The following is a 12,348-nucleotide window of genomic DNA, read 5'->3' as shown; positions in this document are numbered from 1 at the left end:
AGATTATGAGCTGGTTCCGTCTGGGAAATGGTTAAATAATTTATCCACACATGCTCCCATTGACCCATTCTTCAACACATTTGCTCCAGCACATTTCTCTTTGCTAGTCTTCTCTTTAACAGTACTACATCTTTACCTCTATATGCTGAAACATATATGGATGGTTGCAAATCTTCCGCAGCTGCATAATAGTGTTCATGAGTGTTTTTGTACCACCTTTGCCCTGCAAGAAAAAGAGTGTGAAAAATATTGAGGAAGGCAAACTATTTATAGCATACCTACATTGCCAGGGGCCTGTTTCTTCCACACTGTTCAAACCACAGAGCAAAGGTTGGATAGTTATATTTATATGAGTAGGACACTGAAAAAGGAACCAGACATGGGACATTCAATGTATTAAACTTCATTTCCCTGAAGTTTTTTGCTTTAGTTTAGTCTTGTTTTGCTATTATTTGGGTGCGGCTTAAGTTCTCATCACATAAACCAAGCACATAAAGTATTTGAGGAAGGTGTAAAAATCTATATTTACTTTTTTTTAAGGCCCACAAATTTCTTCTATCGATAACAATCTCCTATCATATTGCACTCTGTATCTAGCAACATCATTTGAAAAGGATTTCATGGAAGATCTCAAAAAATGAATGCTACAGCAAGGAACCCCAACCACTTGGATATAGCTTCAAATTTGGGGGCAAATGAATATTTTGACCATTATGCTTTAAAATACTCTTACGATCAGAAACACAATATAATGATTTGTACATCAATGGAATGCTATCACTAATCCAAATATTTGGTTGCACTTGACTATGCCTCATTCTGACTATCTACGAAACACTCCACATATTAGAAAATTAAACTTCCCATGCTGGCTCCGTTTCCTATCTGCTGCCCTCTTCCAGGTTGGGATCAGAAGCCTATTTATCTAATGTGGAGTCCCTCTGTGAACTAGCTGAAGCCAGCCATTATGTCCTGTCCTGAGCTCCAAAAAAGAAGTAATCCGACTGATAGGGACGCTGAAGGTTGTATTCCAATTCAGGAATGTAATAAATCAGTCCAATAAAAGAATGGCCACCCTTTTTTCACAATAATGTAAAAAATATGCTCTCCAAACCTTTTTGTCTTTCTCAGATCCATCTGTAAGCAGCACTCCCTTTGCTTGCATGTGCCTATAAAGCACTCTTTGTAATGCAGACATGTCACACTTAATAACATACTCTACCTGTTTGGAAGAGAGAAGATACATGGATTCATTAAAACACAAACTGTTTTCATACTCCATGGAATCCAACATTATGCTGGTGGTTGACATTTAGCGCTTCTTCAAATTTCTGATCATACCTAAGCAGCACTTTTAAAATTGATTTGGTTAGGGATGTAGCTTTATTGTAGAGCACCGTGCATGTATCAAGCTCCAGATTAAATCTTCATAGTTTTTAGGCAGAGCTGAAAATGTACACTGGATCAATGTCCTGGCTTTGTACATGGCATCTCAGAGAAGATTTGAGGTGCATCAATTTTGAGACACTTTTTCCTCTAGACAGTGTAATCTATTCAGATTCATTTCTTGCAGCTGTGCTAGCAGCAGCAGCAGACACCATTCTTATAATAATTACAATGGACCATAGTAACTGGTAATCCCAAATCCACTTGATTTGATCATCTTTGCAAGGGTTTCTAAAATGAGATTTCATACAAGGTCAAAAATCCATAGTTGCCAACCCATTTGGAGGATCTGTTGAGTGCCATTCTGTTAGATTTCTGCTATTTTATTTTTATATAGCATGACAAATGGATTGCACATGTCAGACCAATACAATTATGAACTTGAACATTGAAAAAACAGTGTTTTCCCCAAACATTTAACAAGAATTACAGAATCATACAACATTTTCCGATTGGAAATTCCTCTAATATCACTAAAAGATGATATTTCATGTTTGGGGGATCAAACTATTCAAAGAAAATACCAAATGTCCAGGCACTGTGAACAATCTGGGTAATGTTGGTTATTTTCATAGGACTATTACAGCATTGACATAAAGGTAACCCAATTCTTGTTAAATATATTACAATGGGTTTCTTGATGAGAATTTGCTTTAAAAGGTCTTGAGTTTTGGAGTGAGTGGGTGGTTATGGTGGTAAATAATAAACATAAGTATAATATCATAATGTAAACTCTGCCTCTTTTATATGTGTGTTTCAACACTGCATGCAAATGCATATGGATTAGTTTGTCACATGACAACTTCATGAAGTGTGTTTTGGTATTCTGATAAACAGTACAGTAATGTCCTTTAAAGTCTATGGTCAAAGAGATCTAAAAGAATTTTTTTTGGGGGGGAGATGTTGTTATAGGTATCAGCTACTTCTGACTTTTCATCTTAAATCTCTTATCAAAATATAGATCAAAGCCGAAGCGAGTCTTTCTCTACCTCTTGCAGGTGTATACAGAAAAAGCAGTAGAGCATTTGTTGAAAATGAGAGGTCGAACATTTATTGGCAGAGCTCTGATTCTTTTGGTCCACTATTAACTGGGATTCTATGCAGACACTTGCCAGCAAAAAAGGCCCAAGCTTGCTGGCAGAGAAATAAAATGCACACAAAGGGGCTGTTTACCTTTGACATCCATAGCTGCAATTTCTTTGTCCCCGTCCCCCACCCCCTATCTACACAAACACCAGAAACAATAAGCCATTACATGAGCCAAACAGATTCTAGAAAGAATCTGGAACAGTCTCCAGTGTATATAATTACCTTTTCAGGTAGCTGAGCTTCTACTTCCTTCTTTAACCTTCTCAGTAGGAAGGGGCGCAAAACTTTGTGCAAACGACGGATAATTAGAATAGTTTCTTCCTCATTCAAATCCACCTGTATCAAAAACACACAAATTCAAGGAAACACCAATATTTTAAATACCATTCATTAATTATATATCCACATTTATAAAAAACAAAATATTACCGTATTTTTGGGAGTATAAGACGCACCGGAATATAAGATGCACCAAGATTTTGAAGAGGCAATTTTTTTAAAAAAAGTAGGTAGGTAGAGGAATAGAGAGGGAGAGAGAAATACAGTAGGTAGGTAGGGAGAGAGTAGTTAGGTAGGTAGGTAGATAAAGGGAGAAAGAGAGAGAGAGAGAAATACAGTAGGTACGTGGGGGGGGGGAGAGTGTAGGTAGGTAGGTAGATAGGTAGGTAGGTAGGTAGAGGGATAGAGAGAGAGAAATAGAAAGATATAGGGAGAGAGAGAAATACAGTAGATAGGTAGGGAGAGAGAGTAGGTAGGTTGGTAGGTAGAGGGATAGAGACCGAGAAAGAGAGAGAGAGAAATACAGTAGATAGGTAGGGAGAGAGAGTAGGTAAGTAGGTATGTAGGTAGATAGAGGGGGGGGAGAGAGAAATACAGTAGGTAGGTAGGGAGAGAGAGAGAGAGTAGGTAGGTATGTAGATGTTTCCAGGTGTACTTATCCATGTGCTGGAGAAGGAAATCGCTGCAGCATCTAAGACTTTGTTTCTGCTGGCACAGGGTGTGTGGCAAAAAAGGGCCCATTTTTCACTCATTTCTGCCCTCCCCAGCCCCCAGGAGCTCTCTGAAAGCCTTCTAAAAAGCTATGCACGGCCATTTTGGTGAAGGGGCGGGGTTTCGGGGGGCAAAAAATGCTGTATTCAGTGTATAAGACTCCCAGATTTTCAGCCTCTTTTTTGAGGAAAAAAGGTCCGTCTTATACTCCGAAAAATACGGTATTTCATTGATTCTTCTCCAGCTTTCTAAACTTAACATATTGCCTACAGCAATGAATGACCAATTAATTTTACAGAAAAGTTGTGTCAAACTAGATTAGAACTATGGGATAATATGAGTAAGAAATGCCTAATGTAGCAGCAAACAGCTCCAACTGATACAGTTGGCTTTGGTTGGCTTTACTGGGACCAGGTGGAATACAGGTATGGTAAACAAATATACTCTGCCCATAATTCATTTAGCATTCTAGGTGAAACAGAAACTTGGGCTTGTATCTGAGAAACTATTAAATATAAGAAACATTTCATTTGGCTAGAATAAAACCATGTTTAACACTGAAAAAAATTAAAATACTATTTATGTAGCTGCTTTGGGTAACTGTTTATCAATAATCTATTCAAAAACAAAACTCATTTTAAAAAATTCAACCATAAAATCCCAATGTTTGGGCAATGCTATACTTTACTACTATAATCAGATTATTTGGAGTTGTATACAATAGGTTATTATGATGCACTGATGAGTCCACCACAAAGATTAAGCAAATTCTGTTCTTAGGTGGAACAGGCTACCCTGCACAGGAGAGACTGAAATGTCTGAGGCAGATTGCCACTGTTCAGACAGAACCCACTGGAGGGCTGTGCAGAATTTCACAAGGCCTTGGTTGAAGAACAGAGTTAGATGCTTCTTTCGGCCCTTACCTTTTCTCCAGTCATGGCAAATGGAGCATTAAACCACTGTTCAAATGTACTACAACTTTTGAAGATAGTTGGAAGGAGGAAATTGAGCAGAGCCCATAATTCTGGTAGCTTATTTTGTAGTGGAGTTCCTGTCAGCAGCAAACGACGTGGGGCTACGTAGTGTGTATTCAGAACCTGGGTTAGCTTGCAATGGTGATTCTTCATCCGGTGACCTTCATCAACAATCATGTACTTCCAACGAATCTGACAATACGAGTTGGCAGCTGTAAATATTTGCCTGAATTCCAGAATACAAACTTCTTTGCCCAGGACGCATTCTCATTGTAAAGACACGAACTGTCTGAGTTAGGTTGTTACTGATTTTGGCTTTAAAATGTTATTAAGTAAACAGTATATATTCTGAGAGGAGTGAAATAGGAGTCCTCAACATGCCATTAATTTATTTATTCTGTATCACAAATGCTAGCAAAAATATTAAATAAGGAAAAATAAAATCATCTCATTTATACAGGCTATAAAGAAACACTATTTTTAGAATAACTCATTTAACTCAAACTCATGAAAATTATTCATTTATAATTTGGTAGACCTTGAGACTGGCAAACAACCACAGTTTCACAGTTTGCCAAAACTAGGCTTAGTTGAGATATCACATGCTCCTTGAATTTAATCACAGCTATGAAGTTGTGATTCAGTTATCACAAACCAATCTTTGCTAAGCAACCTGCAGAAAATCAGCAGAAGCACCTGCAACACACACATATACACACATTCTATCACTTCCTGCCTCCTCCCATTCTCCACCCCCCAAACTAGTAATAGTCTAAAGTAAACAAAATAAAATCTGCTTGATTCCTGATGATTACACAAACAGGCCTATGATATCCTTTTGGTAACCACATGGAATTCATTTGCCACTGATCTCTTTCAGAATGTTTTCACAACTTCCTAGGTTAATCTTAAAACACTCAAAGTACATATAAAATATATTGGCATTTAGGACTGGGACACAGATAATGCTTGCCTGAATAACCCACAGACAATGCACATTAATGCTATTTTCTTACTGCTCGCTGCCATTGTTCTATGATTGTATATTTATCTATTTATGGTATTTTTCTGTTGTTCTACATCAGTGTTTGTCGAAAGTTTGCAACATTTCTCCCCAGCCATCATGGGAGTTCAGGTCAGATATCCTAAAGCTGCCAAGTTTGAAAAACACTGTTCTAAATCAATTTCTTCTCAGTTGCCTTTTAAGAAAAATATATATAAATAAAACCACATTAATAAAAATATATAGGAACAGGGAAATCTCACTTTTGCAAGAATGTGTTTATCTTTGATGATGTATTCATATGTAGTAAGCAAAACATTAAACTTTCCACTTCGAAGCTGAGGTACAAATGCCCGTCTTGCAGCTGGAGAGCCCTAAAAAAAGCACACACACACAAAAAAAACCTAAGTATGTTTTGATATTTAATCTATGCCAGTGACGTGCAGTCAGGGGAGGCAGAGCCTCACCGCTCTCATGAAAACAAAACAAATGTAAAAGGGAAAAGGCGAGTGCTGAGGTGAGGCTTAAAAAAGCCTCTAAAAAAGGGAGGACTGTGACAACTTTGATCTTTGCAAGCGTGCAAGCAATACACCCCATGATCATGGTGGTGGGGACAGCAACTCCTTCCGCTGCGCTGTGGAGAAGAGCCACGCTGTGGAGGAGGCTCCTCAGCACTAGCCTCAGATCAGCACGAGCCGCTCAGGAAGGAGGGAAATGGGACCACGTGTGCAGGAGGCTCCTTAGCGCTAACCTCAGATCAGCACGAGCCGTGGTCCCCTTCATGTTGGCTCAGGAAGGAGAGGAATGGGACCGCGGCTCGCGCTGATCTGAGGCTAGTGCTAAGGAGCCTCCTGCACACGCAGTCCCATTCCCCTCCTTCCTGAGCGGCTCGCGCTGGGAGCCGGGCTGTGCACAGAGGAGCTGGCGGCCAGAGCGCCCTAAAGCAGCACCAGCCAGCATGTCCCACAAGAAGAGCCCCAAGGGCAAGGGCGTCAGTGCTGTGCCCTCCCCCTCCCGGACCACCACCCAGCAACGCGCTGCTACCAATGCTGCCTTCTCCGTTTGCCTTATGAAAGGAGATAGCCTAACCGAGGCAAATGAGCCTGCCCTGCAGCCTCCTTCATTCACACGTTTGGGCGGGGGGGGGGGGGGGGGGGCTTTCTTGCACACCTTCAGAAAGCTCCCCACCCCCCATTGCCCGAACGTGTGTGAATGAAGGAGGCTGCAGGGCAGGCTCCTTTGCCTCGGCTATCTCCTTTCGTTCTCCGTCTGCCTCACGAAACGAGATAGCCTAGCCAAGCAAATGAGTCTGCCCTGCAGCCTCCTTCATTCCTTCCTTCTCTCAGCACCCACCCAAGCGCTTCCAAAGCGTTCTCATATCCCAGATTAGGCGATCCCAGGTGATTGTAGACAGAATGAAGAAGAAGAGAAATAAATTCCCCCCTGCAATCTCTTGGATGTAACTCTAAGCTATTGTCCATATGACTAGCTTGATTGGCCAGTGGGATGAGTGGATTCCAAAAGGAATCTGTTCATCCATTTAGACCCTGGACAGATAAGATTTATCTAGTCCAATCCCTTCCCAAGGCAGGAGTCCTTCCTTCTCTTTGAGAGTTGTCAGTGGCAGTCTGGCAGACATGAAGGAAATGGTGTGTGCGCGCGCTTGTATGTGTGTGTGTGAGAGAGAGAGAGACAGAGAGAGAGAGAAAGAATAACAAAGAAAGTTGGAGAGAGAGATAAGAAAGAAGGAAGAGAAAGAAAATAAGTTGGGGAGAGAGACACAAGAAGGAAAGAAGGAAGGAAGGAAAGAAAAAAAGGAAGGAAAGAAAGGAAGGAAGAGAAAGAAGGAAGCCCAAAATTTTGGTTGCTAAGTAAGTGTTGTTAAGTGAGTTTCACATTTTCCACCCCACCCAGTCATATGGCCGACAAGCCACTCCCACCCAGTCACATGGCCAGCAAGCCACTCCCACAAAGCAGGCGACACCTACAGAAGAGGCTCTAAAATTTTTTTAAACCCACCACTGTGTCAATGCCTCACCAGCCATAAACCTCACCGCACGTCACTGATCTATGCTGTTCATTGCATGTACGACCATGAAATGAATTGACTGACCTACTTTATAAACTTTCCACCTGATAGGTAAACAAATCAGTAGCCCAGAGAAGGGCATGGAATTAAACTTCACAGAGGATTTTGTAGGAGACCAGGTTGAGCCCGAGGCAGGGGTCAAACACGTCCCTGTGCAACTCCAAGAGATCTAAGTCTACCCTTGAATGCCTCTCTTATCTCCAGCACATTTCCCTTAACCGTTAGTTGGCCAGATTCTTGTAGAGAGTTTAAGCTTGAAATAAATCTTCATACTCATTTGAACAGCCTGAATATCGTGATTTCCTGGGTGCTTGACATTTGTGGACAGAAGAATAAGCTTTGTGGGGCTGGCTGAACAGTTTGAAAAGCTAAGAGGCAACATCCAGAATTGAGGAGAAACAGAAACATGAAAAATTAAAAAAGGAAAATCTGAGGAGAAAAGGGAAGCAGAGGTCAGGAACTAAAAAGCTGATTGGAGGTGGAAGATCTGATGAAGACATTCAGGCCTTACACACAGGAGTGATACAGCAATGAGATACTTTTATCCATACATCCAAGGACAGAGGATAGCACTAAAATGGCACTTCAGATCATGAGAAAGAATATGAAAATCCCAATGTTGATATTTACCTTATATGAGACTTTAACCACAGAAGGAGCCCACTTATCAAATTCATAGGCCCAATTTGATAGAGTTCTAAAACAGAAAAAAAGTGAAAATTCCATTTTATAAAAATTATCTTCTGATTTCTTTCAAGAATTAAAAGTTAGATCTCATAACCATATGTTTAATGAATAAAAACCTGTGCACTCAAATTTTATGTACTTATTTTAAATTAATAATTTATTTTAATAGGAGATAGAGGAACAAATATCAATAAACAAAGGGTTTACAATTATAAAATGTAAAATTCACTATTTCATTAATTAATTAATGTACACAGCTAAGTTTATTGTGTCATTTTAAGAAATAACTAAAAACTGTAAAGTTGCAAACATTAAAGTTAACATTGCCATCACCATTATTTGTCATTCTTGCAAAAATAAGCAACTTTTTAGAAGTGTAACACAAAACTGTATATCTGCCGACTGATCAGATGGAATCTATCAGTGCCATACTTCACCCCCCCACCCATGCAGCAGTTTTTATTATTTAACTAAATGAACTAAATTATTTCAGTCTTACAAAATTAATGTACATTAAATAACTATATGAAACACAAATGTTTAAGTTATTTAAAATCTTTGGTTGCCAATTCTTGGTAGTTAAGTTTCTTCTCAAGTAAAGCATTTGTCCTAAGCGTTTTCATTTCTCAAAAGTTTTACTCACCCTTTTTTAACCAACTCATTTAAATTTTTTAAAAAACCATTTGAATGGGGCAGACAAGCCAGGGGTAGGTTTCTCAACCACAGTTAGTGAACACCAACATGTATAATGCCTGAACCAAACTTATAAATTCTACTCATTCATAATAAAAAAAATATTTTCTCAGACATTGTTGTTATTGTTGAACTTTGTTATCTTTTTACTGCTCACTCTCTGAAACAGTTACAGCAGCACATCACACCCTGCTTCTGTTGCCATGGATGTTTCAATCACCTGTGCTTGGACCACAGACTTCCGAAAGCTTTATTTATTTTTCCTATTAAATTACATCCCACTAACACTTCAATCAGCACATAGTAACAGTGCTTTTTCACGGATACAGATAGTCTCAAAGTTTCCCACCTGTCTTCAAGGTATACTTACGACAGAGGTACTATAATGAGGAAGGGTCCGTTGATTCGTTTGTGCTCCATGAGGTATGTAATTAAAGCAATGGTCTGGATTGTCTTACCCAGGCCCATTTCGTCGGCCAGGATGCCGTTGAGATTGTTATTGTACAACGATACCAGCCATTCTAAACCTTTGATCTGTGGATGGGAAAAAGAAACACAAAGACTAATTACAGAGCCTACAAAGAGAAAATGGTGGCCTTGTTCTACAGAGCAGCTCAAAACACTGAATTTCCACATCTAGGCTCAGCCAAACGGTAAGGACTTGCTCTTTGATTCTTACCTGATACTGTTTGAGGACACCGTTCACCATGAGGGATGACTGTTTGTCCACCCTTTCAGTGACAGCATGAGCCACAGCATAGTAAGACTGCAACCCCCTTGCCAGGGCCTGAGATACACCATACTCATCATCAACATCTTGCTTGGCGTTCCTAAGGAAAGATTTTAAGGGAATGAGAAAGACCGAATAGGAGTGTTAACTTTACTGGTGGTATAACTGCTGCCGTAGGGGAGTTCAAAGGAGATTTAATTCTTGCTAGGTGTGGGAGACCAGAAAAAACCTCACAAGGATTGACTTATCTTTTAGGGTTTAATTGTATATGTGTGTGTGTTTTTTTTTAATACTTACTGTTTAAAAAAATCACTTGACAGATTATCCCTCCTCGCTACCATCTATTTTAGGGGCAGAGCCGTGGAGGTTTACATTTTCTACTTTAGTTCTGAGGCTTCAATTTCTTAGAAAAATTCTGTTTGGGCCTTTGGACAACTGGCAACTCAGACCACCCTGGGAGCTCAGACCTGCTCTGGATTCATCCTCTCTGGTTTGGGATAGATAAGACTAAAGTTTTAGCTTTGTGAAAGGAAAAGGGGTGTCAGTAACATAATGGGGAATGTAAACAGCTAAATTTTGTATTACACTATTGATTCTTTCTTTCAGGCTCATTCAAGAATCTGTTTCCCTGCTGAGTAACTGACTGGAATCTCCATTGAAGTTGTCCTGCTCCAGAATGATTGTGCCTGGAACCTCTGAATAATACCTAAAGCTGGGGATATTTCCCATCACTGTCTACTAGAGTCTTCCTAGTTCTTTCTTGCAGAAAGGCCTGAGGAAGAACCAGAGAATGCAGATGGTCTTGGTGGGAGCTGCTCCACTTCAAGGAAGCAAAGCTTGGTCCTTGTTGCTAGGCGGCACATGTTCTCCTTATGGTAACCATGGAATCATTAAAGAGTGGCAGACAGAATGGACATTTTTTTCCTTGTTCTCTTCAAGTCTTCCCAAATCAACAGCCCTTTATTATGTATAATTACATAACTTTTCATTTATTATTAGTTGCTAGGGAGTGTTGCTGTCAAGAGAAAGAAGGTATCTATAATAAAGAACTATAGTTTCAGAACCTAGTATCCACAGCAGCATCTATTTCTGCATTAATATGAAGAAGAAGAAGAAGCGCAATAGCTGGGATAGCACCTTTCTTAACTGCTACCCTAGCACGGTAACTATGCAATTGTGTTTAGCCATTTTGCTACTCCTTTGCAATAGAGACTGCATAAGAAGGAGGGGGGAATCATCTACCTTATCTCTTTCTGCCATTTTGTATTTTGCCAGGCTATAATCCCCTAGGGACTATTTCCCCTATGGAACCAAAGGGAATGCAAGTCTCTAAAAAGCTTCCAAATTCTACTCTTTCCAAGGCAGAAGATGGGTCTTTTCTAGTGTTAGCTGCCCTCCTTCACTTAGGGGGCATATGCATCCACCCTCCTTTTTCACCTCTGTTTAAAGAGAATGCCAAAAGAAGCAGCTGATCCCAAAAAACAACAACCCACCACTATGAGTCTTACTCAATAATGTGCCTTGCATCCACTTCTGATACATCATCACTGTCTGGATCTGGAATCTTTTTCTTCTCCTCTACAGGCAGAGAAGACTGGGCGGGCTGAGGTTGTTCTTCCTCTTCCTCCTGCCACAAACCAAAGTAACTTAATGTAACTTACAATACCTTGCCACTGAAGGATCACCCCATCAGTTCTACTCATTTGCCTTCTCCTTCTGGTCCCCTCAAGATGTTAGCAGCAGCAGCAAAAGGGAGGAGGGGGGGCAAGGGGAGTCTGCAGGGCTATCTATTCCCTTTAAAAATTTTATTTTTAAGCTGTCTGTTATAAGAATTTTCTAATTCTAATTTCTAATTTTCTTTGGTCCCCGGATGTGCATTTTCTCCTCTTTCCATATCATTCCCTTTTTTTCGTTTTGTGACATTTATTACACAGAAATAGGGTCCATCCAATTGTAACTGATCTCAAAAAAATTCTCAGTGTTTTTGGATGAAGATTGGGGTAAAAACTGAGAATAGTTCAAGTCACTTTCAGCTCCTCACTGTACATCCATTAACCAAACAAAAGGGAAAACATTTTACATAAACAATACAAGGCATTAAATGTCTGCATTAGAAGCAATATAATCTTAATTAAGAAAGACTGGAGACAGATTTAAATCATTATATTCCATCTCACGGAAAAGGATTTATCTTAGATTGTGTGTGTGTGTGTGTAATTATTGCGATTAGTAATACAGATAGAAAATTTGCACAGGCTCTCTGCACTGTCTTTGCTTAAAGGTTCAGCTATGTTTGCTAGTATGTTGTGTCTCCTTTACTCCTTTCTCATGTGTAATTTCTCACATGCATCTGCACTAATAATGGTACAATGCAAGGAGAAGACTAACTCACTGGAGATACAGTTTAATCCTGCTGGATTGATTTATACCAGTGATGGCGAACCTTTTTTGGCTTGCGTGCCAAAAGTGGGGGAAGCGCAGGGGGATCGTGTGTGGGTGTGCCACACCCATAATGCAATGCGCATGACCCCAGCATGCATGCGCGTATGACCAGCACTCCCCCACATTTTTGGCATGCTTTTTTCACCCTCCCCAGGCTCCAGAGGCTTTATAGGAGCCTGGGGAGGGCGAAAAGAGCCTCCCCTGC

General features: G+C 40.1%; 1 protein-coding gene across 7 annotated transcripts in view; it reads right to left on the bottom strand.

Annotated features, from left to right (window-relative positions):
* Positions 1-12,348, bottom strand: part of SMARCA4 (SWI/SNF related BAF chromatin remodeling complex subunit ATPase 4) — a 61,645-nt gene that overhangs the window by 29,636 nt on the left and 19,661 nt on the right. For all 7 annotated transcript variants that reach the window (XM_081946961.1, XM_081946957.1, XM_081946960.1 and 4 more), the window contains exons 14-22: positions 11,210-11,328; positions 9,651-9,801; positions 9,342-9,505; positions 8,222-8,288; positions 5,766-5,876; positions 4,449-4,691; positions 2,758-2,871; positions 1,115-1,222; positions 137-223 (exon numbers count right to left, since the gene is read on the bottom strand). In XM_081946961.1, the coding sequence (XP_081803087.1) occupies positions 137-223; positions 1,115-1,222; positions 2,758-2,871; positions 4,449-4,691; positions 5,766-5,876; positions 8,222-8,288; positions 9,342-9,505; positions 9,651-9,801; positions 11,210-11,328 (1,164 nt within the window). The remainder of the gene's footprint in view (positions 1-136; positions 224-1,114; positions 1,223-2,757; positions 2,872-4,448; positions 4,692-5,765; positions 5,877-8,221; positions 8,289-9,341; positions 9,506-9,650; positions 9,802-11,209; positions 11,329-12,348) is intronic.

Source organism: Natrix helvetica (genome assembly GCF_964273705.1).
Source record: "Natrix helvetica genome assembly, chromosome: 1".
NCBI classification, from domain to species: domain Eukaryota; kingdom Metazoa; phylum Chordata; class Lepidosauria; order Squamata; family Natricidae; genus Natrix; species Natrix helvetica.
The sequence above is the reverse complement of the archived record's forward strand: the minus strand, read 5'-3'. Positions and strand labels throughout refer to the sequence as shown.